At 47.1% G+C, this 26824-nt stretch overlaps 3 protein-coding genes across 3 annotated transcripts in view; 1 reads left to right on the top strand and 2 right to left on the bottom strand.

Moving 5' to 3' along the window:
• The window catches only part of LOC128431124 (nck-associated protein 5), a 100947-nt gene extending 92630 nt beyond the window's left edge, over positions 1-8317 (bottom strand). Inside the window, exons 1-4 of the mRNA XM_053417346.1 lie at positions 8159-8317; positions 6688-6811; positions 6528-6590; positions 1362-1458 (exon numbers count right to left, since the gene is read on the bottom strand). The gene's annotated coding sequence lies outside the window, so the exon portion shown is untranslated. The remainder of the gene's footprint in view (positions 1-1361; positions 1459-6527; positions 6591-6687; positions 6812-8158) is intronic.
• A 5496-nt stretch (positions 8318-13813) lies between these two features.
• Positions 13814-16797, bottom strand: gpd1c (glycerol-3-phosphate dehydrogenase 1c). The gene is made up of 8 exons (XM_053417237.1): positions 16637-16797; positions 16137-16314; positions 15735-15875; positions 15335-15473; positions 15098-15210; positions 14782-15015; positions 14574-14680; positions 13814-14413 (listed from the first exon to the last, which is right to left on the bottom strand). Exons 1-8 carry the CDS (start codon positions 16675-16677, stop codon positions 14317-14319), a joined length of 1050 nt encoding a protein of 349 aa, XP_053273212.1. The 5' UTR covers positions 16678-16797; the 3' UTR covers positions 13814-14316.
• A 613-nt stretch (positions 16798-17410) lies between these two features.
• LOC128431036 (oxysterol-binding protein-related protein 11) lies at positions 17411-26594 on the top strand. Its single transcript, XM_053417236.1, has 13 exons — positions 17411-17846; positions 18127-18195; positions 18290-18465; positions 18690-18769; positions 19755-19943; positions 20755-20953; positions 21974-22119; positions 22278-22418; positions 23126-23588; positions 23718-23904; positions 23998-24180; positions 24272-24425; positions 24854-26594. The coding sequence occupies exons 1-13, from the start codon at positions 17728-17730 to the stop codon at positions 24908-24910; spliced, it is 2163 nt and encodes a 720-aa protein (XP_053273211.1). The 5' UTR covers positions 17411-17727; the 3' UTR covers positions 24911-26594.
• Positions 26595-26824: the final 230 nt, after the last annotated feature.

The raw sequence follows: 26824 nt of genomic DNA, 5'->3' as shown, positions 1-26824 counted from the left end.
TGTTGAATCATAAACCCATATCACAAATATGACCTAGTTTGAGTCTCTCAGTGAATCAGGTCGCCGTGTTTCCAATTACAGCAATTAAAGCTGCAGCGCATCTCGTTTCAAGTGAGAGCTGATAACGTTTCGGAAAAAAAGTCTGAATGACTCACGCAGGCACCAGAGGAGAAAAACCTGGATCAGCGTCTGATCCTCTGAAGTTAAACATTCACAAAGATAAACCGCTGTGAATAAATTATCAGCCGGGGAGCGTCTGGTCTCTCCGGGAGGATTCGAGTGTGTCACTGCTCCTTCTGCATTCCCCTTCATGTCGCTGGTAGAGCAGCACGTGATTGGCAGACTTGTCCCGAATCCCACAAGAAAAATCAACAGCGAGATTAAATTCTGATGATCTGTCAGTTACAAGTGAGGAACGATTACCATTTAATTTCTTGGTGTGTGGTTCATCAACTTTCCTACATTTCCCAGGATGCCTTTCTGGGCTCCAGTGGGGAGATATGATATCTTTGACGTGTGGATCAGAGGAGGAAATATGAGCCTCAAAGTCAGTATCATGTACAACTATAGAAATATAAGAAAACCTCTAAACGCATTCTCCTCATATCAAAAACACTGTTTCAAGCCTCTTGATTCACTGTTTCCTGTGCAGTGACCGTACAGTACCATGCACCTGGGGGGGGGGTGTGCGGATCGGTGCAGGCGGGGGAGGGGGGGGGGGGGGGGGGGGGGGGTATTAAGCCTCTTCACTCCCGAGCAGACACAACACTCCAGCCACTGTATTGGCTGCACTTGACATTTCAAAGGAGCCACTTGCGAGCAGATTCACCTTCAGTTAACCCTGAGCAGAAACAAGTTTCCACTCCTGTGATTCCTGAGAGCGGCGCAGCGTGGAGATAAGCCTGTCAATCACAGGCGGCTACTGTGTCTCACAAAGGAAGTGAACGACGAGGGGGACGGGGGGGCTGTCTCTCCTCTCGCTGCCTTTGACCCCTGGATGTGTCTGTATACGTCTGTAGAGTCAACACTTGAACCTTAACAGTTTTCTTTACAGTGTGATTGATAGAAAAGAGTAAAGTAGTTCCACCTGCAGAACCTTGACCAGGACAAAGGCACTCTGGGAAATGAAGTCCAAACAAACCACAGCCATGACAGCAGAGTCCAAAAGGACAACACCATTAAAAAAGGATAAAGATGCAATGATAACCTAATTTGAAGGTTGTTAAAGTAGAACTGTGTTTCCTGCTAAAGTCTGTTATGATTTTCTGTCATTTTTAAGATGCAGGAAACTTTAAATTCAAGCCAGAACATTCCACCATGTCTAGTTTAACAAACAGTGTCAGTGCAGAGGGGTGACTTACCGTCAGGCCGCTGTAAGGAGACAATCTCTTTAACTGCTCCCTGCCGTCCAGGTGTCTGTTCATGGTGCCCTGCAGCGATCCACACACCTGGGAGGCCCTGGAGGGAGGAGAGGAGGAAAGGGGGAGGAGTGGAGCACAAAGGGAGAGGGAGAAAGTCAACAAGGGACGAGCTGAATGTCCGGCAGGTCACGTTTCCGCTGCGAGGAGGGCTTTCACCTTTCTACATGAGATCAGAGTCCAAGTCGGGAGCAGCAGCGACTCCAGCTGAAGTGGAAGAGCAGACCTCTGCTCTGGAGCGACTCTGCGATCCCACCGCTCTGGCTCGATCCTGCCGCTCGCTCTCGGCGTCACCCGGGCACCCCACCCTCCGGACCCAGCCCTGAACCCAGAGCTTCAGCCCGAGTTGTTGTTCTAGGCCTCTGCAAACAGCGCTGGGAACCAGTCCGACCTGGCCCGACTGAGGCCACAGCAGAAGATAAACACTTCACTTCACGCATACTACTCCTTTACAAAGAGCTCGCAGGGTTTAGACTCACTGTGCCGCTGCACAGAGTAAGCACAGCACTTCCTTATTGGTGGGGACGGGGTCAAAGGTCAGCTGATGGATGCCTCAGGGGTCAGGGACCTTGTTCGTATGACACAACTTGTGTTATCGAGTGAATGAATGAGTGGATAAATCCTGTGTGTGTCTTATGTAACTGAAATAGAGATAATTCCACAATCCACTTTAATCAGATTGGAATGAGTTAATTTAAAAGAGATTAATTTAACTTATAGTTTAAGTTGTTTTGGGGCATTTTCACAATATATAAATCTTTTCACAGCGTTTTAATTAAATATGTAAGTTGTATTTTAAGCCCATAGAAAACCATGTAGAATCATCTCATCACAACTTCAGCTTAAAGTGATTTATTGCAGGGCTGCTAAGTTATGCAACTGTCAAATTGCAGAATGAGCCTGAACTGTTCTGATCCTGTTTCTATTTCCAGGTCATCCCGATTACTCGCCTCACAAACCTACTTATGCAACCCACTCCCCGAGCAGCATCCCCACAGTCCCCGTCCGGCCTCCGCTGTGGGCTGCGTCTGCTCCACCCTGTCTCCAGCTCCAGCTCCAGCAGCCTGACGCCACACGTCAAACAACCCCTCACATCAACATGACACCTTCCATCCACCGCCAATCTGCAGAGTCCAAACTTATTGACACGGAGCCGCGAGCGACGGATTGCACGCGGGGATCAGACGCTCGCATTTCTACACACAGCACCACCATCTCCTCCTGCCCCCATTTCTGAAAGCCCCGGGGTTATCTGCTGTAGAAGGAAGTTGTCCAATCAGTGAACAGGATGTGAGCGGCCGTGTCTTTAATGACACAGAAACATCCGACTCCTGCCTCTCCCTCTCTCTCTCTGGCTTTGTAATCACTAATTGTGCACGTGTGTTGCATCAGATGAAATAGTCGGGACTATTATTTTGATTGCACGTCAGTTTGGTCACTTTCCCGCTGCAGATCAGAGGAGGAAGCAAAGCCCTCGTCTTCCCCTGAATGCACCGATAGAGAGGAGATTATAGGAAATAGCGAGTAAATGATTAACGGGGATTAAAGCAGTGTTCCTGATGAGTCAGGGTAGAAAACACAGAATCCACTTTCCTCAGGGTGTACAGAGAGTGAGGGGTGAGGTGGGATGGATCGGAAGTGATAAAGATTAAGCAAACACGTTCGGCCGCAGATATCAGGGGCGTTGGGATAACGGCAGGCGATAAAACACGGGAGAACTCCGACCTCTGACAGTTAAACAAACCAGCTGACACTCACTATGCAAATCAGAGCGGCTCAGTCGGTGCTGTAATTTAATTAATTCAACTGCGTATACAAGGTTTAGAAAGCAAATTTTAAATCCCTAAGGAATGAACATAAATCTAGGTTTATTTCTCATCTTTCTTTAGACGTGTACGTGTTTATTTTCCTTATGTTTGAGGTGATTTTACAATTTGTTCCTCAGTTATCCAATAAGCTGTTTTGAGACATGATCGTATGAATTCTGTTGTGGGAAGACGAGTGTTTTTGTTTACAGCTCATCGGCCGTCGTTGCGTTTCTCACATCTGGAAAGTTTCAGGAAAGTTTCCAGACTTCAGTGAAAGTCTGAAAGCAGATCATGTGTCACATAACTGGTTATCACCATCTCATCCATTACGGATCCACTGGTTAGTGTTTATGGAAGCGAGGAGATGTGATTGACAGACTTGTTGACCCTGCACGGATCGTTCATGCTTCCTGGTTTTTGTGACCAAATCAAAATAAGGTCAAGCTCCTTTTATATTTACATTATACATCATATTACAACAATAAATGCCCCTTTAACTTATATTTATGACGCTCTGAGGACCTTCCTGCAACGGCTGCACAACCACCACTGTCCTCCCTCCCTCCTGTTTCCTGGTGATTTACACCAAAAGCAATTACTGATATGTTAAACCGGTCCGGTGTTGACCTACGCAGGGTGACACGCGCCGACGGCCCCCAGCCGGCCATCCAGCCTGTCGGCAAGCCAGCCAGTGGGGTGGAAAGGATATAATCAAAGGAGGCCAGGAGGACGCTGACATCTGGGAGTCTTTGTGCTGTAGGCCTAATTAGATGCCAGGGTGGAGGGAGGAGGTGCGGCAGGATGGTGTGTGCGTACAGCCCAAATGCAGAGGGGTGTGTGTGGTGAGTGTGTGTGTGTGTGTGTGTGTGTGCGGTTTGGGGGGTGCGCTCTCTTTTTTTAACATCTGCTCCAGGAACAAGGGAGGACCCAGCTGAGGTCACCGAGCCCCAGTCAGCTCGGAACTACAACAGGGATAATGTGAGGGGATAACAGCTTAATGATAACACTTAAACCCATTGAGAGATCCCTGAAAACAGACTGGGAGCCTCACGGATAAATAGCGATAATAAGCCCAGCTCGTCCATGAATATGGATCGTCATGGCTCAGATTGGATACTGTTCCTTTGTAAGCTGAGGAGAATTAGGCAGCTGTGCATTTTATTGGGATCATTGAGCCGCCACGCTTACGTCGGAGTAATCCCACTCGTACAGTAGGTAGAGGGTCCCGCTAAAGACACACTGTTGCTCCGCCCCCCCCCCCCTGGCTTTTGACTCCCAAAGTGTGAGACCACACGCCGCCACATGTGACAATGACGCCCTTTGTACCCCCCCCCGTACAGTCAGGCATTGAGCAGTGCTTATTCTCATTTCACAGAGTCGCCAGAAGTAAGAAATCTTTGTCATGGGGAGTTCAAGCTGAGATACCAGTGACCTGAACTCTGACCCTCTACCAGTTAAAAGAAAACCTCAAGATAAAATCATTTCCTCTGTACATTGAGTGTGTCTTTGTGCGTCGGTTTATTCAAGTGGTTAAACTCTGCAATAGACAAGTTCCCTTTGAAATCACAACTATGAGAAATGTTTTCAACACACAGAGGTTTGTGTGTGAAAAATGACCCCCCTCCCCCCCCACTGGCTAAAGAGTAAATCTGTGATCAATAACCTGCTTCCCCTTAAAAAAAAAAAGAGCAATGCCAGGAAGTGCCAGGGCCTGAAAATGGATGGTGATTGGGGGCTGCACATTGATTGGTGAACCCCCCCTTTGCCCCAGGAACCAATTCATTTTGCCTGCATGCCCCGCTCCTGCCTCGAACGCAGGGGAAACGGGGTCAGAGCGGAGGCACCCCCTCCTCCCCCCAGCCCCAGCCCCACACACACAAACACACAAACACACACACCGTTCTCTCTCTGCCTCTTTCTTTTTCTCCTCAATGATTCATCCATGTCCGGGGAGAAGAATGAATGAGCGTGAAGATTATACGTTTGGGTCTCGCTTTTAATTCGCCTGCTTCACCGAGGGAAGTGGGAGGGGACGGAGGTGGGAGTGGGCGGGGGGGGGGCTGCTATTACTTTCCATTCATTGAGGAGAAAATTGAAGCATGCAAGTGTCTGATGTGGGGTTTAATGTGCAGCGAGAGAGGTCCATCTGTATTCTAGCCGGCACAGATGGTCCGGGCCGATCGGATGTTGTGAGTCCCTCTGCTGGCCGGCCTGTCTGATCCTGCACCGCCAACTGTAGCCCGGCACCACCTAACGTGGTATTACTGCGTCTGAGGGCCGGGAACAATAAGCCATACTTTACACCGCTCTGTTTTTTTGTATTCTGACAGCAAACCGGTCATTAGGCTGGATGCTCTGTCTTCTCTCTCTCAGTTCTTACAGAGTGTGATCACGGCTGCTGCTGCTGCTGCCACGGCATATCAGTGTTTACACCGCGCTTCGAAGCATCACATGCATGTGACAATGAAAGACTTACGACCGAGGCTAATAGGTCAATATAACAGTCCCTTTAAAATTAGTGCTGACGCTGCAAGACAACACAAGACTCCTTTATATAAGTGTTATTGTGTCGGCCGGTCGGAGCATGTGCACATCCTTATCCTGTCTGAGATCAGGCCGTGTGAGCGTGGGCATCGTTCTGCCACTTAAACCAGATTATTACAGTTAAATATGGACTTGTGGTTTAATGAGAGGATTGGTTATAAATCATCCAGCTCGGCAATAGTCACATTAATGTGCAAACGTGAAAACACGGAAGCTTCCTCTGTTTGACTGCGGGTCTGCACATGATTATTTGCTTTTGTGTTAGGAGCCCAATAAAAGCCCGAGGACAGTCTAAACCCTGCTGATAATCCAACTTGTGTCCGTGCACATTGAGAACAGTGCAGCTGTTGAGGAATGCAGCACATTCTCATATTTGAGGAGCAGAAGTAAACAAAGGGCTGCAGTTTTCTGTCAATGGACCGGTGGTTTTTAAAGAAACACGCCTGCCACAGTGACGTGGAGCACTCAGGGGCAGGGACAACGTGCCTCAGGGCGTAAAAACAATCCTGCAAGTGCACAAATGGAGCTCCTCATTATGTTTTTACAGTCACAAAGCTGTGAGACATGCTGGGGGAGCGTGAGGCATTTGTAAATCATGTGGTGGAGACAGCTATGTGACACCTTCTGTTCTGCTTCTCCTCGCTCTCGTCACCTGATGCTCCAGTTCTGTCATCGCAAGCGTTTCCCCGGGTTTTTCCTCCCGTTCTGATAAATTTCGCTGTCACTCTGAGGAGTATATTATCAATATTTGACTTACCTGTTCAATAAAGCTTGTCTCACACGACTGATGGCATCAGGGGGCCTGTCCCGGTGGAGAAGACTGAAAAAGACAAGCTCTCACATGTTGGCAAACGCCTAAACTACAAAATCAAGCCAAAATCATGTGAGAAAAGATAGAGGGGGAACAATCTACTTACAAGAAAATGTGTTTCTCAGGCGCAGATTCTGCCGGAGCTTGTCTGAGGAGCTTTAAATCGTGTTTAGTCAGCAGACTCTTTAATGTGGGGGTTTAGAAAAAAAGAGGAAGGGTTGGAGGTCCAGCTGGAAAACAAGGAAAAACAATGAATGCAATGTCGTCATCCTGCTCGCGAGGGGAGTCCCTGCAATCCCCTGTGCTTATCCCACCAGATGCGTGGGATGCTCTATTATACATCCTGGAACAGAAGAACCCAGTGAGCTTCCTGTCGTGGGACCAGTCTGCTCCTCTGACGCTCGGCTGAACTCTCTCATGACAACGTTTCAGGTCCAAATAGCACAGAAGGATTTAGTGCGAGGGCCAGGGGGTGAAGCAGAGAGCCACGAGAGGGCAGAGGAATTTTCCAACCGTTATCAAAATACACAACATGCCCCCTTCTCACTTTGGTATGTGAGCACTGTGCGATGGGCAGAACTGAACACACACACACACACACAGACACACACACATGGTATTTCCTCTGCAGGCTGCTGACAGCTTGAGAAACAACAGTGTGTTTATGTAAATGTCATTTCTCTCACAGAAAAGTGCTGCAGACGTTATTTCACTGACAACAGCATTATAAAAACATTATGATAAACTATTTGCTGTGTTTCTCCTTTTAAAAGTCAATTGCATGATAAAATAATTTGTTTACATCATCACATGTTGTGTGTGACACTTTAAACCAAACATATTTATGAGGATTGTGGAATTTTAATCCAGAACCACGCTTGCCTGCAGCTTTCTAATTAGCTAAGTGGCTACGTGATGTCTGCTATTAGTAGCTAACATTATCATTTGATAACTCATAAGGCTAGCAAACATTAGCTGTTTATTAAAGTTGCTAAAACATCTTAAATAAATGCCACTAAACTAAGCAGTTACATATTTCTGGATGTAAACAGATAACCACGATAGCTAGCTAACATTAATCTAGCTACTAATTTAAGTTTTCATTGTTTTTATCTTTAATAAAAGCCATTAGCTAACAAGCTAATCAGCTACGTCTTTCTGAATTCAACTAGTATGACCTGCTAACATTGATTTAGCTACTAGCCAATGTTGTCATCTAAAATAAATGCTACTAGCTAATAAGCTAATCATACATCTCTCTGCATGTGAATTAGCATAGCACGCTAACATTAATTTAGCTATGTAATTAAGTTGTTATCTTAAATAAATGCTAGCAGCCAATAAGCTAAGCATCTACATTCATCTGAATGTAAACTAGCTAACAGATATTTAGCTCATTTGAAAGTAGATTTTATGTTATGTTTAAATTATGAAGTTACCAGCAGGTCACTAGCTAAGTGGCTCCACCTTGTGACTGAGTAGTTAGAACAACAAGCTAACATATGGTTTATCATTTAACTTCTGTTCTACCTGTTAGCCACATTAGCATTGGTTAGCATCAGAGTCCAGAGACTTACTGAGGCGGCTCCTGTCCACAGGTCTGCAGCAGCTCCAGGTTCTTCTGAGGTGGAGGAGGACAACGTGTTGATGAGGAATGTCCTGAGGTGGCAGCTGAAGACATGGAGGGGAACACACACACACACACACAAACAGATGCACATGCACAGACACACACAGTGTTTATGCAGCAGGAGCTGAAGTCTGAAGACTTGTAAATAGTTAGGGAGGGGGGTGGTGCTGTTCCACATGACATCACCAGCAGCTGCTGACAGGCCTGTGTTTATGAACTAACTGCTGTAGGAGTCACACACAACTGCACAACTGCACAACTACACAACTACACAAACAAGACCAGACTAAGCTCATTTGGCTTCCCCTCAGCCCCGATGCAGCGAGGTGCAGTCTACACACGTGCATGCTTTCTCTCTCTTTGGGGCTGAAAACACAACAAGTTCAAATATCCCTGGAATCTGGTCTGGAGTGGGTTTGTGCAGCTCCTCTCCTGACGTGTTACCTGTCGTCGGGCTGATCTGAGACCTGCTGCCTGGGCCAGAGGAGCTGTTGACTCAGATAGCAGTCGGTGTAATGGTATAACTGCAGAGGCCGAGCTGCTGTTGCATTCCTCAAGTGTCTTGGCTTGGCAGCGTCCCCGGCCTCTGAGCTCAGCCTGTGTTTCTCCTTCTCCGTCTCTCTCCCTCCTCGCTCGCCTCCTCATTTAAATGGAGGCACATGACTCTCGGCTTTACTGCCAAGGAGACTTTCTCTGCCGGCCGGGAGCCACGGCCGCTCTGCTTTTCATTGGCCCCTCTGCAGGGCACCGCATTCCTCGTTGCCACCCATCCTCGTGGCCCGCAAGATGCAAATCGACCTTAGCCCTGATGTCATATTTAGTTTGTTTTTCATGCTATTTTCTGCAGAATGCATCAAAATCAAATGCGCATGTACTTAAAATAAAATCATAATTTCAAGTTTCCTAGCTTGCAGCCTGGACGGCCGAGCCCTTCGGCTAAAGTCCCAGCCTCCCACTGCTGGTCTTCCATAACCACTGTGAACAAATGCTCCACTTCAGCCCATCTCCGCTCGGTCTCTGTGGCCTCAAGTGCAATCATTTCTCTGCGTAATTCTGTTGTCGCATTCTTCCCAGAGAAGATCACTGCATTGCAACATTGTTCAGAGAGACGGAGCGCGGCCGAGTGGGCTGACGACACCGCAGGACTGTGGAGAGCTGGGAGATAAATTCATAAATCACACAAAAGATTTGTTTTAAACTATTTGTAAACTGTTTGGAAGTTTGGGATGTGATCCCATGTTGTGGATAATTGAATATGAAATCAGATGATTGGCGTCCGATGACATCGGAGGAGGGTAATAATGTGTTATGTCATTTTCAGTCTGCATATGATCATGGGAATCTTTGATTGTGCAATTGAAAGCTTGTGATATTTTATTATAATCTAATCGGGGGGAAAAGTCCCGAATTAGAGGATTCCTTCTACCAGATAAACATTTGAATCATGCCCCAGTCGGCTGCGCTCTTATGTGGGAATGTTGGCTCATAAATCTGAGTGGCTAAATCAGTGTGTGCACGTGAGAAAGCATCTGTTTTCTCATGTTATCTAAAACAAAAACAACAACTCCTCTCCTTATATCTCATCCTGTCGTCCATATCTTCCTCCTCCACTCACTCTGAGACGTTCTTATCTTAAAGTCAGGAAAGAAAAACACGCTTTCTCCTCTCCTAAGCTCTTACTTTAGATTTTTATTGTCAACTTGAAAGATTCGGGGTAAGAAAATCTGGATCTGTGCACAAACCATTACCTCCTGGGAGCAACAGGGCAAAAGAAAACAAGCTTGAGGATCCCATTCCGGTCGGACCCTCGCTCGTACATCACTGTGAACGTGTTTGTGCCCGGAGAGTCCTGCAGGGAGGTAATGGCTAAATGATTGTGGATAACACGTCTTGACCTGCGGCACATCCGGCTCCATTGCAGGCAGGAGGGCCGTCTCTTTCATGTCACAGGTCGGAGCCCGGCGGGGGGGAGGCAGGAAGCCATTGGTGCAGAGAGAGGGAAGCCGTCAGAGAAGATGCAAGAAGACCGGTCAAAGCTTTTAGACGTGTGGAGGCTCCGGAGCTTCACATCCACTCTGCTCAAAACACACCAAACCTGGAACACGCTGCAGCTGCAGACCTGATGGGGGGTGAGGTGAATATCTGAGGTGAACCGGTCAAATGTGGTCAGACCTTCAGGAAAAACACCCAAGGAGAAAAACACATAAACACAAACAGATGCATAAATGCACAGTGTCACCCCTCCTGCCTCGGAGCGTGTGGGGCTGCTCTATCGCTCAGACTCAATGCCTCCCTTCGGATCGCTCGCTGCAGTTGTGGTGAAGACCAGAGCGACCATAAAGCAGACATCCCTGCTGCTCCTTGGGCGAAGCTGTTTGATGGGAACACCAGACGATGTGCCGACACACGAGACACGTTTATTCTGATATGAACCCGATAGCACATGACATGTTAACAGCATGTTTTGATTAACTTGAAAAAGGTCTTGATTCCAACCTTTTCTAGACATATAGACACTCGAGAACGAAACAAATCTGATCATTGCTGTGAAATCCTCATTTTCCTGCTCGATCCCGGTGTCTCTGAGGTGCATTGGAGTCTCTGAGGAGCAGGAGGCAGCTCCGTGCAGGGCCCACGCTACACTGACATGTAGGAATGCCACATCGATGTTATTTGCAGCTGCACTGGGAACCCGGCGGCCTCAGAAAGCATCTTTATGTGCATGTTAGCGCAGACTCGAGAAACACCGGGACTGCACGCACGGTAAAGATTTCACCTTCCACAAATCAGAGTGGAGGGAGTGTGGAGTTTGCACTGATGTCAGCATCTCTGAGTCCGCAGGGCATCGAGCCGAGGAGGTTCAGACCGAGCAGGATGTCATAGAGAACAGGAACAAGAGGAGAGGTCGTGCAGCTCGGACATCGTGAGGCCTCGGTCCCGTCAGACATAAACTGCAGCTTCTCTCCTGACTCAGAGTCATTCATATTTAATCAAAGAAGCTTCTTCTCTTTCTCTGAAGCAGCAGACCGCGCCGGGCGCCCTGCCAGGTCTTCATTGTACAAATTGACTTAATTTCATTGGGTTATGGTCTGTGATTTCCTGACGAGGACCGCTCCCCATTTGTCTCGTCCCTGTCCCACAGAATCGATGGCTGTCCGCAGGGAGCGAGGGACGCACCCTATCTTATGGCTGTCTCAGGCAATTCTGTCCACTCTCCCTGAGGTAGGAGGATGGGAGAGTGGAACTAATAGGCCTTGTGTTGTCTCCCCAGTGTTTGTATGCATTGCCACGACCAGGCTTCCTGCCAACTTCTGCTCCTCTTCCTCCTTCCCCCCCCAAAAGCAACCAGAGCAACCAGAGCAACCACCACCACCGCTGCTGCCTTCACCTCCAGGCCGAGCACAAAAGGAGGCAAAGAGGCCGAGGACGGAGGCGACCACGTGGAGGTGAAAGGAGCCAGCTGGGACGAGGAGTGGCATCCTTTTGCTTTATCTCTTTTTGTCTCCCCAGCCCGTCGAGCCTGAGCGGAGGGAGGATGTCAGGTCCCAACGGGCCGTCATTGACATGTTAAAGAGTGCGGCGGTGACAGCTGACGAGATCAGGGGCCTGTAATTAACCCAGGATGGAGGATAGACTCCCCTTTAGTGGCACACACACACACACACACACACACACACATTGAAACATGAGAATCCACACATGAAGATATAAAAGATTAAAACCACACCGATCCACGCTGTGCCTGAAGGGGATATAATGAGTTATCTATTAGTCTACGTGTGAGGTTTCACACTGACACGCGGCTTCTCTGGGTGCTATAAATGTAAAGGCGTGAACCATGTGGTCTGGCCTGGGGTGGCCACACATGCTTTTAAAAGATAAAAGCCCTGCAGCGCTCAGCAGAGAAGTTTGACTGTGCAAGTCACTCATTCCTCCCAGGGAGAGGCAGGTGTGATAAGATTCATCACACCTCATAAATCACAAGTCAGTGTGAAATGTACTGAGCAGAGTCTCAATGTGCCTCAGTCCTTTTTATTAGCAGAATCTTTACAGTTTCACTTTAAAGTTCAACTCAACTAAATTCTTATGTTTTTAACTGGACGGTCACTGTCGAGCTCTGTAGCTAGTTTGGGTTGTAAGCCTGTTGTTACTGACTTTAACCACATGGGGGCAGCAGACAATTTACTCGTCTGGCAAAAACAGAGCAAAGGTGATCTTTAATATAATGTGTATTATCCAATATGTCCAATATTCATTCTATTTGATCTGTGTTTGGTCTCCATCACCTACACAAACACAAAATTGAAAAAGGACAGTGTTCCTGAGTCTCTGGAAGACGTTCAGTGTCACAGACGATTCTTTAGCACTGAAAACACACGACTCCTCCAAAACCCACAAATTGTTGTTTATACATTTCTCTTTCCTCACAAGTTAAACAAAGGAGATACAACGTGTGAATTAGTCGACTGGAGAGGAGCTTTTCTTCTTCACTGTGGACGGAGACACACCAGTTTCCAGTTTCCTGTCTCTGTGGGACAACAGAAGAACGATGGAGGAGACTTTGAAGAGAAAGTTGAACTTGTCGAAAGGTAATGAAGCAGTGGGGTACGTTTAAATCCAATAACACGCACACGGGCCTCTTATTGGAAGACAGTGCATGAGTGTGTGTGTGGGAGGGGGGGGGGGTGGAGGCCTACCATCAGACAAGTTACCCTGGTGATTAAGCTCCTCTTTCAAGATGAAGGTGGGCCTTCTCTTGGATCCGGGCCGGTGTCAAACCTCCACAAGGGTCTCAGTGCTCGCTCAAAAACCCTCCGATGACAGTGGTGGCGTGGAGACAAGAGGGGGACGTGGAGACAAGAGGGGGACGTGGACCTGAGAGACCGTCCTCTCCCATGGGAAACCTGGAAGCTCCTCTTTGTCTCCCCGTAAAAAAAAACTGGTGCCTCTTCCATCAGCCTCCAAATGAACCGTTTGATGTCCTGGGATCTGGGTATACGAGGAGGACATGGACTGATGGGGCCTGAGGAGGGAGACAGCGTGGACAGATACCCACCAGTGAAAGATACCCAAAAGTGGAGAGGTTTTTATATCTCAAATATTTAAAGTGTTTGGATTGATTTTGTCTTCATATCTACGTATAGAGAACGTTAGATGTGAGTGTTTGACGCAGACGAGCACAGAGAGACAGTGTGTGGTGATGACTCGGTGAGACACAGCGATGGGAGACGGACGGAGACGCAGGCAGAGCATCAAAGCGTTCACCGGGTCGACCTGTAACATGGCCGACACGCAGGGACAAGGACGCTTTTTGTTCATTAATCTGCTTTCTCATACCAGGTTACTGTGGCCTCGTGGGAATCAGTGTGGGTCAGTCACAGACACACAGACACACAGACACACACACTGAGATCTAACACAACTCAATCACACAGCTGCTGGACCACAGACTGAACTGGTTTGACATCAGTTCTGTGTTTTCTACTGTTTATAGTTGAAATATCACTGAATGTGAGAGCTGCGCCCCCTGCTGACAGTAACTGAGTACTGCAGAGCCTCACTGGACTAACTTTAGATTAATCAGGATGAATAAAAACAGCTCTTTTTTTTTTTATGAACAGTTTTTTATTGAGAAATCAACTCCACATAAAGATATAAAAAAGATTATAGTGATTTTTATGTTGAAATTGTAAACACTTTGTTATGTCAATCACACACAAACTGATGCATTTACAAAATTGTAGTATTTAAAGCAACGAGTGCAGCATTTGGTATTTTTATACCATTTCTATTACAGTTTTAAGGCTGAAAGTGTAGAACATATTATTAACCTCATATTTATCATCATTTATTAAATATCTTTAACTTTCATTTTCTAACTCTTTAACTAACTTTTCAACAGTAAAAATTAGTCGTTTTTAAATATGTTCAACATGAATAAAACAAATTGCTTTTGAAGCTAAATCAAAGTAGTTTGCTTGATGAAATGTTTCCAATAAAAAGATATAAAAAGTTCCTTTGGTTGAATTGACTGAGTTGAGTTGTGCGTTTCCAGCTCGAGGATCTCTGTCGCCATCTGGTGGCGGAGAGTCGTCGACACACCGCTCACATGTGCTCAGGGTGATTCTGGAGGCAGGTGATGAACTCTTTCACCTCTTTGCCCTCGAAGCAGATCTGGTAGACGGCTGCAAACAGAGGGAACCTGCAGGAAACAACACATCATCTGGTTATCATCTCAGATATTAGAGGGATATTTGCCTGAAGCTCGCTCACCCATCTTTAAATCACGTGTTTTGACATCTGGAACTTTATTTTTAACAGTATTTAACATTAAAGCATTGTGAGGTGGTTCATGAACTCACTTGTTGACCATGTCCTTCTTCCGCAGGATCTTGTAAACCTCAGCTGACGTCTGTGGACCCTGAAGCTTCTGGCCGTTCAGCATCTCCGCCTCCAGCTCAGCGATGGACTGAGGGACCACACATAGAGAAACCAGTTTGATTACTGGTTTCTTTACAGAAGAGCGGCAGGTTCCTGAGGTCTCTGAATGAGTCTCTGTGTAGGACTCACCTTGGAGGTTCTGACGAAGGCCTCGGCCACTTTGCGGTTGCGTCCCCCGTAGCAGGTGGTGATGAGGTCGGCCACGCCGCAGCTCTCCAGGAAGGTGGACGAGGTCACCGGGCCTTTGCAGAACAACTTGGCGAAGGCGATCATCTCCATGAGACCCAGCCTGATCACCGCCGCTTTGGTGTTGTCGCCGAAGCCGAGGCCGTCGCAGAACCCAGCGCCCACGGCCACGATGTTCTGACAGGGCACAGATTTAAAGGAGACATTAGATTATAATCTGTGAAGCAGGAAGAAGAAGGTCCAGAGAGTCGGTGTTTACCTTCAAGGCTCCACACAGCTCCACCGTGTCGCCCTCCGTCACCACCGTGATGCGGAAGTTGGGCGTCTGCAGCAGCTCCTTGAAGATGTGTCCGTTCGCCTCGTTCTTTGCTCCTGCAGCGAGAAAGAGAAACGAGAGCGTCACCTCACTGGACTCTGGTGCAACGTGGAGGAACCGGTGTGTTTCCTCTACCGGGTCAAACACACAGAAACACTGATGAGAGGAAGAACCACGAACCGATGGTGGTTTCACAGAACTTCTCGTCTGCCACCTCGTTGGCGATGTTGGCTCCCATCAGGACGCTGACCTCGATCTCCAGCTTCTCTCGGATGATGTCAGAGATCAGCTTCAGGCCGTCTGGGCCCTCGTCCACACCCTGGACGACCAAAGACACAGAGTTTCTGGGGTTGACGCTTTGTCCATCTTGGTTTTTAGAAAACCAGAAGTGACCATATTTATATATACAGAACTATTTTTAAAATGTGTTATCTGTGTTGCTCAACTGAAACGTCTCATGATGCTGCGGCCACAGAAAACATGAAGTTCAGTGAGTCATGTGATGGTTTCCTCCTTGTTGGTCGACAGGAAGTGAGAGAGGAAGAAGAGAGGAGGGGGGGTGGGGGGGGGGGGGTCTTACTTTGATGAGGGATATCCCGATGGTGCCCTCGGTGATGTGAGGCTTCATCTGGTCACAGAGTTTGGCGATGAACTGGTGCGGGATGACGAAGACGAGGATCTTCGTTCCTTTGACGGCCTCTGTGATGTCGGGGACGGCGACCTGGAGGGACAAGCAGGACAGGAAATGACCACGAAGAACTGCATTGTGGGTCTTTTAGACTTGTATCTCTGCAGCTTTTATAACAATTTGTTGTTTCTCGTGGTTAAACGGTTCTCTCCTGCAGGATTTGACGGTTGTGTGGTCAAACAGTTCATGTCACACACACATTGAAAGACGTGTGGGTCAAAGGTTTGTCCTCTTATCGGTGTCTCAGTGGACTGTGGTGACCTCGCCTGTGTCTTCACACGCTGCAGCTCTCACCACATTCCTGGGCAGCTTGTGACCCGGCAGGTATTTGATGTTCTCATGGTCGGTGTTGATGATCTCCGTGAGCTTCCTGCCGTCCACCTCCTCCTCGAACACCCACATGTTGACCAGGGGGTCGAAGCGGTTGGACCCCTTCACATTGTGCCCGATGATCTTGGCGATGGAGGAGCCCCTGGTGGGAGAGACAGGAAGTGGTGAGGGAGGAAAACACAACAACTGGAATCTGTCTTTAACATGTTGCAGGACCAGTTATCAGAGAGCAGCCTCCCTCTAGACACATGGAGCCTGGAACACTGTGCACACACTTTACATTTAGTTACATGAATCAATCCTGAAGACTTCACACAAACAGGTAGAAAATCACTTGAATGTTGCAGCAGAACAAAGTGTTCAAGGGAGGAGGAGGAGGAATGAGAAGTTCAATCAGCTGAGGAACAAACTCATGATTCTAAATATAATGTCTCTGAGAAGATGCAAGTTAAAATGGAAGTTACCAGTTTCCAGATCCCACGATACAGACTTTCTTTCCAGGCATTTTAGCAGCTCACTTGTTTTTCTTTCTACAGCAACTTCCTCATACGCCCTGAAAACTGAACTCTCATTTCACTCCTCCTCTTTCTCCTCCTCCTCCTCCTCTTCCTCTTCCTCTTCCTCCTCCACGGATACACTCCTTTATTATTACTATCTTTAATAATATACATTAAAACGATGCAACACATGTATAACTGCTCTTTTTTTCGTCTCCACGTTCTTTTCAATGTTTATAATTATTCACCCTTAAATTATAAATCTGAATATTGAACTGAGTTGTTAAGAAAAAAAAACTTATGAATGTTTTATCGACTTATTAATTATTTAACACTGACAGGAAACAGAGAAACTAATGTTTCAACATCTGGACAAAGCGACGTCGAGCCGGACAGGTAATTAGTGACACTTCCGGTCAAGACAACGTACAAAATAAAAGCAAACACAATTTTCGCACGTAAACATAACTTTAACAAATAACTTAAAATATCTGTTGATTTACTTTGTTTTCAGCTGAATTAATTACCGATACCTAAAAAAAAAAATATGGTAATACGTTTCCAGTCAATACTTTTTATTCGAAGGTGACATATTTTCAAGAGTAATACAGAATTAATACCTTATTATATTATTTGTATATATTTTTTCTCGTCTCAAAAAAGATGAAAATCAGTTATCAATAACTAATAATTAAGTTTATCCCCTCACTTTTTTATTTTCCAGCTGTTGTGATTTATCGAACGCGGAAGTGTGTGAGCGCTTCAGCGGGTCACGTGACTGTGCTGCTGCCAGAGCAGTAAATAGCAGAGGAGTTAGCTCACATGCTAACGAGCTAGTTTCTGTTTTAAACCATGTTTTATTTGCCTCGTTTCGCGTGGACAGTCCGCAGGGAGTGAGCCGGAAGTGTGTTCCCGCCTGAGATGAGTCAACACTCTTCACTGGAGCCTCCAAACAGCTACAAATCTAGCTTAGCTTAGCCTAGCCTAGCCTAGCTTAGCTTCATCCAGACCCTGGCGAGCCCGGGTTAGCCGGAGAGTTGGGTTCGTTGCCCGCGACCATGCAGGCGGAAACCGCGCCGATAAGACCCCCGGAGGGCGAGGCCGGGAAGCTGGATGTTGTCCCCCAGGTTAAGACCCCGAGCTCGGGGAGAGCGAGTGCCAAGAGCTGGCAGTACAGGTGGGTGGAGGCTTAGCATGCTAACGGCTACAGTGACTCACGAGCAGCACTCCTGGGATAAACCCACACCTTTGTGTGTTTGTTTTAACGTCACACAGGGACTGACGTGTCTTCCCATCGCTTCATCATTATTCTCGTGTTATTATAAAGTTGTTTCTCATCTGCCAGTAAACAATGGAGTCGTTCAGCTCATCTGTCAGCAGCCTCAGCTCCGTGATTGATTGTGTGTTGATGGTGTTCAGGCCTTGACACTGTGTCTTTACTCTTTGTCCCCTGGCAGTGACCATATGGAGAACGTGGACGGCTACTTGATGAAGTACACCAACCTGGTGACGGGGTGGCAGTACCGGTGAGTGGTCCACCAACCTGCATCCCCCTGAAGTGCACGTGAGGCTCAGAGGAGAGGACGTTGATGTGTGCTGTGTGTTGTGTTGTGTCTCCAGGTTCTTTGTGTTAAACAACGAGTTGGGCTTGTTGGAGTACTTTGTCAACGAGCAGTCGCGGCCCCAGAAGCCCCGCGGCATGCTGCCCCTGGCCGGGGCCGTCATCTCCCCCAGCGACGAGGACTCGCACACCTTCACCGTCAACGCCATCAGCGGGGAGCAGTACAAGCTCCGGGGTGGGTACCTGACTTCCTGATGCAATCACCTAAGAGGTTGTGTGTGTGTGTGTGTCAGCTACAGTTCCACCTCCAGGCCCAGCCCTCACCATCCATCAGGTCTTCACAGTATTGATCTGTGTGTTTTCCATTATCCGGTGAAGCCGAGGTGCACGGGAGCTGCTGCTGCTGAGTGGCTTCATCTTGTAGAGTAACCGTAACAAGGTTTCATGTGTGTTTCTCAGCCACCGATGCCAAAGAGCGGCAGCACTGGGTGAGCCGGCTGCAGATCTGCACACAGCACCACACAGAGGCCATGGGGAAGGTAAGACACAGATTTTTTTATCATGTTTTAAACTGATCCAAATAATCATCCTCACACCTGCACGGAGCGGATGTGAGCTGGACAGTTTTTCAGTTTCCTACTTTCCTTCCTTGTGTCAAAGGAGCAGTCGCACAGAGACGGCAGCCGTGCAAATATTTGAGCAACTGGAATATCTCTTCTTAGAGCGCATACCTGCAGCGAGGCCCGAGGGTTTCAGTTCAGTCAACACTCAACACAATGAAAACACGTCATCAAGATCCGTGAAGGAATCTCTGGAAAAATATCTCTGGATTTCCCACAAAGTCTTTCTCAGCCTGTGATTACACCAAGAGAATCATTGAATAGCTTTTACGCAATCCTGCAGAAACTCCACTCCTCTGTGGGTAAACATGAATCTTTGTGTGAATAATGTTTCAGGTTTTACTCGTATTGATCCGGATATTGATCCACACGCGGCTGCACTGCCCACAACCTCAGTTAATGTTGTGGAGATAGATCAACTCCCCACAGGGTCACGTTAGTCCACAAATACATTACACGTAATTAATTCTTTAAATCATTGTTATCACTTTCTAAAGTAGTTTGATTACATTTTCTTGACTAATTTTGAACCTTTTTGAAAGTTGCATTTCAGATCTTAAGATTGTTCTACGTATTTTCCACACAAGTATATAATGGTTTACTGAACCAGTGTTATTTGTTCTTGCCCAGCAGTGCGTGTCTTCTCCTTCAGAGGTTTGTTTAGTAAGTGATGCAATCTTCAGACCATAGTTTTCAGATTATTAACTCCAGCAAAAACAAAATGTTGTGCTCTTACTTTGTTGACGTGTTGCGAAAGAGGAAGTGATTCTATGAATGTTGTTTCCATGACTGAATTTAGAACCAGTGAAATTTAAAAGAAAGATCAAATGATCTGGTGTTCCAGCTTTGAGTTTAATCCTAAACACAGTCCAACATCATGTAACTCATGTTCCTCATTCTTCAGACGAATCCTCCTCCCAAGTCCCGGAGCTACTCGATGGCGTCTCAGGGCAGCGGCAGCTCGCCGATGTCCGTGCGCCGGCCGAGCCAGAACCCCAACACCTTGTTCGGCTGGTCGCAGGTCAACAAGGGCTCGTCGCTCTACTCCAGCAAGAGGTCGCTGCTGCCCGACCACCTCATGGACGCCAGAGAGGTACAACCATCCGGGGACATGTTGCTAACACTTTGGCTCCATTTCTGGATAGTGGGAAGAAGTGGAGACGTCTGGTCCATCTTTATTTTCATCTTTCAAAACCTTTTGTCATGCTGGGAAGTAAAAAATCCATTTCCTGTCCCTGTTTAGTCCACACAAAATAATTTAGAATGAATTACTTCACAAAATAAAGAAAGTGAGCTTCAAATGTCATGTGAGGTCTTGATAATGATGAAGATGAAGAGGAGCAGAAACTGAGTCGGGCTCTTAACTCACTGCAGCGTGTTTCATTAAAGTTTAAACTTCAGGGATGTTGCCACAATGAAACTTTCAGCCCTTAACGGAGCGACAGCATGTTCCTACAAGACTTTCACTTGTAAGAGTGAAATATTTAGAACTTGAGCTTCTGTTGATTTGAATTAATTTAGTCGTGAATTCTCCTCTTCACCTAGATGCACGTGTGCAGGTCGTCCACCAGGGGGTGCTGTTGTCTGTCTTTTAACATCAGCCGGGCTCAATCGATCTTTATATGAAGGGATTTGATTTCAATCTTTTGATCTGAGCTATGAATCAAGACTCTAAGAAATCTGGATATTAGAGATTTTGTAAACTAATTTAGCTTTACGAGGGTTTTATGTAAAGAGTAGAAATCTCTAGGGGCTTGTTTTTTATGTTAATCTTATTCTTACTGCATAAAAACATGGATGCCTGAATTTATAAGGAAGCCAAGTGGTTAATTTGAACAAAATCCACAACACCACCTGCACAGAAACACAATTTAACTTATATCCTCTTCATCTTCCTCCTCCAGATGATCACCCAGGCCCAGGGGCAGCACCGGGAGCTGATCCAGAGCATCGAGGGTCTGCCCGCCGCCCCCGGCCTCTCCCCTCTGGACCAGGACCTGCTGATGCTCAAGGCCACGTCGATGGCGACCATGAACTGCCTGAACGAGTGCCTGCACATCCTGCACCTGCAGCAGGTGGCCCGGCAGAGAGGCTCCCTGGGAGGTGAGTGTGCGGCGGTTTCTCTCTGTGGCGGTTGTTGCTTCATCTCGACTCCTTTGTTCATTTGCTGGTTGTTTTTCCAGACGTGTGTATTTCTGCTGTTAGACGCTACAGATTTATGCATCTGTGCCACAGGGCGTCCTCGCGATAAACAATCTAGACCAAGAGTTTGCGTGGGCTGCTCACTGGAATTATTTTGCATTATTGATGCGGAGCTGTACCTATTCTTACCACCTGTCTGGAAGGTAATTAGATCTCAGATGGTTGAAATATCCAACAGCAGCACTTTGAGGACAGAAGCAGAGCAAACACGCCGCGTTTCCACAGCAGGCGCTCGGACTTGTGACATTAGAAAAAGTCCTGATGATATTTAGCATGATCTTTTTGATTAAAAAAGTTTAAATATCATTAATTTCAGCTTTGCTCGACTCAGCTTCACTTTGACAACTGTTGCTTTTGTGAGACGATCCCGAAGTGAACTGAGGTGTCGGACCTGCCGGGATCTCGACCCTCTTTATTCAGGTCCATTTGAAATATGGAAAACCTCCGGGTTATGTCCCACTTGTTCACAGCAGGTCTCGTTACTCAATGTATATTTCATTAGGCCGGATTTGTCGCGAGCAGCCAATCGGGTGAGGTTGTCCGACGACGCACGAGGTGAATTAGAATGAGGTCTCCCCACCTCTAAAGGAACATAAAAGAAAAAGCCCAGGCCATACAGAGAGGCTTTAAGCCAATCAGAGGCTGAGGATGTTTCCTGTGGGCGGGGCCAGAGTATCCTGATACCCGGCTGGTCGGTCAGGTCCAGTTTCACTCGTTCGGTCTCGGCAGCCGACAGGAGAATAAGCATCTGTCCACTCGGCAGCCGGGCAGTCGTGTGGTGTTGTGTGGCGAATGGTCGGCCCGGCGTAGACCTGCGTGTGTGAGTGTGTGTCGGAGGGCCTCGGGAGGGAGGGTGGAGGGGGGGGGGTAGTACCATGAGTTCCTCTGAACCTGCCACTGAGCGCTCGCTGTCCACGACAGGACCCACCATCGAGTGGCTGGAGCCCAAGCTGCCCGACATCCTGAAGAACGGCAGCAGCTCCCTGGGCAGCTTCACCGCAGGGGAGGGTCAGCTGGAGGGGAGCGGCCTGGAGCTCAGCAGCCCAGACTCCTGCAGCTTCTCTGGGGTAAGAGCCAGGAAGTCTCTCCCTCTCTGCTCCAGGAGGATCAACAGTGTTTAGGACTTTTATTTAAAGTTATTTATACAGTTGCTTCAAACAATCTTTTACTTTCAACCTCCGTGCAGCAGGTTGTTGAATATATCCCCCCTCTCTCTCTCTCTCAGGAACAGGAGGACATAGACGCGGAGGATGAGCTGGAGGACGCCTTGGCAGACAAGGAGGAGGACCTGGGCGCCGTGGAGGAGGAGCGCAGCGTCATCCTACACCTGCTGTCCCAGCTGAAGCTCGGCATGGACCTCACACGGGTAGGTCGAGTTCCATGAGCAGCCCGTACCACACGTCATCTAGTTTACATCTTCAGGTCCTTGTTTGAAAGACATCGTCTGAAATGCTACTTTAAAAACTTTATTGCCGGCTAACAGCGCTTACAGACACACTACATATCCTTGAGTTTTTATCTGTGGAGCAGTTTGATGGAGATAAAAGCTTCTTCTGAGTTCGAAAATCAAGTTTATTTTGTAATCTAACAAGTTGTTGCCCCCCCTCGTTTAAAAGAATGTCAGACTTTCAGATAAAAGTTCGAGCTAGTTCATCGAAAGTCGACTGAGTCAGATCTTAAATTTAATATTTAAAAAAGCAGAGAACTTGTCTGATTAGATCAAATAGGACGAGTCAATCTGATGAGTCCTGGATTAGGAATCAGTGTCACAGTCTTCCAGGGACCTGGCTCAAGTAAACACTTGCTGTGTAATTACTAAACCAACACACACACACACACTAACAATCAGCACAAGTTGAGAAACTCTATCTTCCAGTGTCAGTTGGTTCCAGTATTTGGATCTCCTCCTCTTGGGTTTCTGATTTATCGCAGTTATCTGCTGGGTTCTCTGGCGTCACTCTGGTATCTGGTGGACGCTTTGAGGCCAAGGTCATTACAGGATCTAGGTCACATCATCACTTCCTCCATTCACTCATGGTAGAGTAATAAAAACTCCATCTATCTCCCTCCCAGGTGGTGCTCCCCACCTTCATCCTGGAGAAGCGCTCCCTGCTGGAGATGTACGCCGACTTCATGTCTCACCCCGACCTCTTCATGGCCATCACTGACGGCAGCAGCCCGGAGGAGCGCATGGTCCGGTTCGTGGAGTACTACCTCACCTCCTTCCACGAAGGCCGCAAGGGCGCCATCGCCAAGAAGCCCTACAACCCCATCATCGGCGAGACCTTCCACTGCTCCTGGAAGGTTCCCAAGAGACCAGAGGCCGCCCAGGAGCCTCCACAGGGAGGCGCCGAGCCGCTGGCCCCCCCCCAGGACCCCTACCAGGTGCGCTTTGTGGCCGAGCAGGTGTCCCACCACCCCCCCGTGTCTGGGTTTTACGCTGAATGCCAGGAGAGGCGGATCTGTGTGAACACGCACGTGTGGACCAAGAGCAAGTTCATGGGAATGTCCATCGGAGTGTCCATGATCGGCGAAGGTGAGTCAATAAAGTTTCTTATTGGCATATACCAACTCCTTTCTCTCTAGAATTTACCAAAACAATGGAAAATTTGTAATCTGTGATAAATATCTTTTATCATTGATTTTTGATTATTTGTGCCTGCAGGTTGTCTGAATCTGCTGGAGCACGATGAGGAGTACACCTTCACGCTGCCCTGTGCCTACGCCCGCTCCATCCTCACCGTGCCCTGGGTGGAGCTCGGCGGCAAAATCAACATCAGCTGCGTCAAGTCGGGTTATTCAGCCGTCATCACGTTCCAGACAAAACCCTTTTATGGAGGGAAACTGCACAAGTGAGTCGCTGCGTCCACGAGTGTGTGTGTGTGTGTGTTTGTGTTTTTCATGCATCCTGGTGTTTACTGGTTCTGTGGCTGTTCCACACGTAGGGTCACGGGGGAGGTGAAGCACAACACCACCAACGCGGTGGTGTGTCGTGTGCAGGGCGAGTGGAACGGCGTGTTGGAGTTCAGCTACACCAGCGGGGAGACGCGGGTGGTGGACGTCACCAAGCTGCCGGTCACGAGGAAGCTGGTGCGACCGGTGGAGAAACAGGGACCGACTGAATCCAGGTGAGAGGGCGGGGCCTGGAACACTCGTGAAGTTGTTTCTGTCTCATAACAATCGCCTGTTTGAGCACAAGTTTGTGTGTCTGTGATCCAGGCGTCTGTGGCAGCACGTGACCGAGTCCCTGCGGCAGAAGGACATCGACAAAGCCACGGAGCACAAGAGGATCCTGGAGGAGCGGCAGCGGACGGAGGAGCGGCACCGAGCCGAGACCGAAACCACCTGGAGGACCCGGTACTTTGACAGAGAGGTGAGACGACACAGACATCTAATTTATCTATAAACACCTAAAACATTATTTATTTGATCAATAAAGACATAAAACATTATTTATTTGGACACATTTTAGTGTCTGAGATGGGAGCATGGATGTCTTATGTTTGATTCCTCATATTTACGTATGTCTGGAAAAGAGATTTAGCTGATGAACACGATGATGAAGAGTTTTTTCTTTCATGAGGCATTTAAGGACAAACAGAAGAGTCTGTGAAAGTCACCTCTTCTGCCTCTAAATACATTTAAAATCACCTTCAGCATTAATTCTCTCCCCAGTCGATGGTTTTCTATTTCAGGGTTTTCTCACTTAGCTTTTTTTTTTTAAACAACCAAAGAATCTGGGTCATTGAAGTCCACAGCGTCTGAATCGTTTCCTGACGACACTGTTCTCTCCTCCCACAGGGTGAAGGCTGGATTTACCACAAACCACTTTGGAAAAACACTGCGTTCAAATCCTAGTTCCTCCAGCCTCTTGGATGCTGATGTTGTAGATTCAGGAATGTGTGAGTCTGAGTGTGTGTGTGTGTGTGTGTGTGTTGGATGGTGATGAAATGGGAGCATGACCTGCACTGGCGTACAGATGACGGCGACACGTGGAGGAGTTCTCTCTCTCCACGTTCACGATGAAACCTCCACGTTTTGATCGGTCGTTTTTTTAGCGCTCCACCGTCAGTGAAGACATTGTCCCACTGGTAAGGCGCCTCTTCTTATTTACACAGCCTTAAGACGGGCGGATGAATGATGCTCCAACCGGGTCTGGTTCTGGTTCCTCTGGTTCCTCCGGTTCTGGTTCCTCTGGTTCCTCTGGTTCTGGTTCCTCCGCTTCTCCTTGACGGTGAAGTGACTTTATGGGAACACAAGGACACATCGGTGCAATCAAACTGTTAAGTGTGTGAAGCTTCTGCGAGACATGTCCATCAAACCCTAACAATACAAACCACTAATGTATATTAACCTGCCCACAATATTCTGATCCCCCCCCCCCAGCTCCCGGCCTTTATGCTAAGCTAAGCTAAGTGGCTCATAAGCAGTATATAAACATGTGACACAATGGTTTGTAACATACAGTATAATGTTGTAAGCAGGTTAAGTTCTTTTTAAAAAAAGGTGAGATTTCTTTATTGGCTTGTGTATTAAACATCTAATGAATAAATAAAACGTTTTATTAATGTAAAAAGATTTCTTCATAGTTATTATAAATTGCTGTTGAATGCTACTTGTTATTAAAACACTGAATATCCTGAATCTCTGCACGATCCTCGTTATAAACCACAAATTGTTTATGCACTGCTTATACCGGGAGTTACAGCGCCCCCTCACGACCTCCGGTGGTACTGCACCGTGTCTGGTTTTCAGAAGTCGTGAACACGCCGGGGAATGAATGATTCTTTAAAGCGTTTCCCATGATGCAACTGGATAAATTGAACTTCACGTATAAACACTAGTTGATTTGAGCTCTGATCAAATTATTTTGTGACATCGTTTAGATATAAAGTAAATTTGAATTCCTTGTATCTCTAAATTATTATTTTGTTTTGATGTCTGAGTCGAGTCCGGCTGCAGGAGCGTCTCGTGTGAATCTTCAGATTGTTCTCGTCCTTCTCCCTCGATTTAGTTTAGTGCAGATGGATTATTCCCACGAGTGTCTCTGTTCAAACTGAAGTGACACTTTCCCCCTCTCTGCATAACTTCAGTTTCTAAATGTCTAATGTAAAAGCTTTTAACCAAATTTACTTGTTTTGTAATGCAAATAAATATTTTTCTTTGAATGCGTGTTCATCCCCCATCTTTTGCTTTTATTGCTCTTATTTTTTAGAGCGTTTATTAAACTCCAAACTCTAAATTCTGACACTTGGAAACCTGCTCTGATAAGCTCCTCCCTCAGTTCTGTGCCTTATGCAAACTCTCTCTGTGTGTGTGTGTCTCCAGCACAGAGTTGTCATCACTTCTCTACCTGACACATGCAAATGGCCGATGTGTGACTCGTGTGTTGGTTTTATTTTACTTCTTCTCGAGACTCATTTCTTGGTTTGTAAATCTACTGGTTGTCTCGCTGACCTGAGACCTGCACTGACAGTGAAGGGAACCTGATGTTGTAGAAACGTGTGTGATGAAAGGTAAATAAATGTGTATCAGTTGTACACGATGTCTCAAGTATTATTTATTATCTTTCTCTTCACAGTATAAAACATGTCAAACACATAATATAGTCTTAAATGTGGAAAACCGGAAGTGGAGGGGTCCAATGGGATGGAGGGGGGCGACCTGGAATATACCAAGTGAGGTAGATCCACAGGGAGAAGTTTGTTTAACTCAAACTATAAAACATGATGTGATGGTTTAACATCATGAGCTCATTCATTGACAGTTTGA

The sequence above is a fragment of the Pleuronectes platessa genome, chromosome 24 (assembly GCF_947347685.1).
Source record: "Pleuronectes platessa chromosome 24, fPlePla1.1, whole genome shotgun sequence".
In the NCBI taxonomy this organism is placed as follows: Eukaryota; Metazoa; Chordata; class Actinopteri; order Pleuronectiformes; family Pleuronectidae; genus Pleuronectes; species Pleuronectes platessa.
This window is presented reverse-complemented; position numbering and strand designations above follow the sequence as displayed.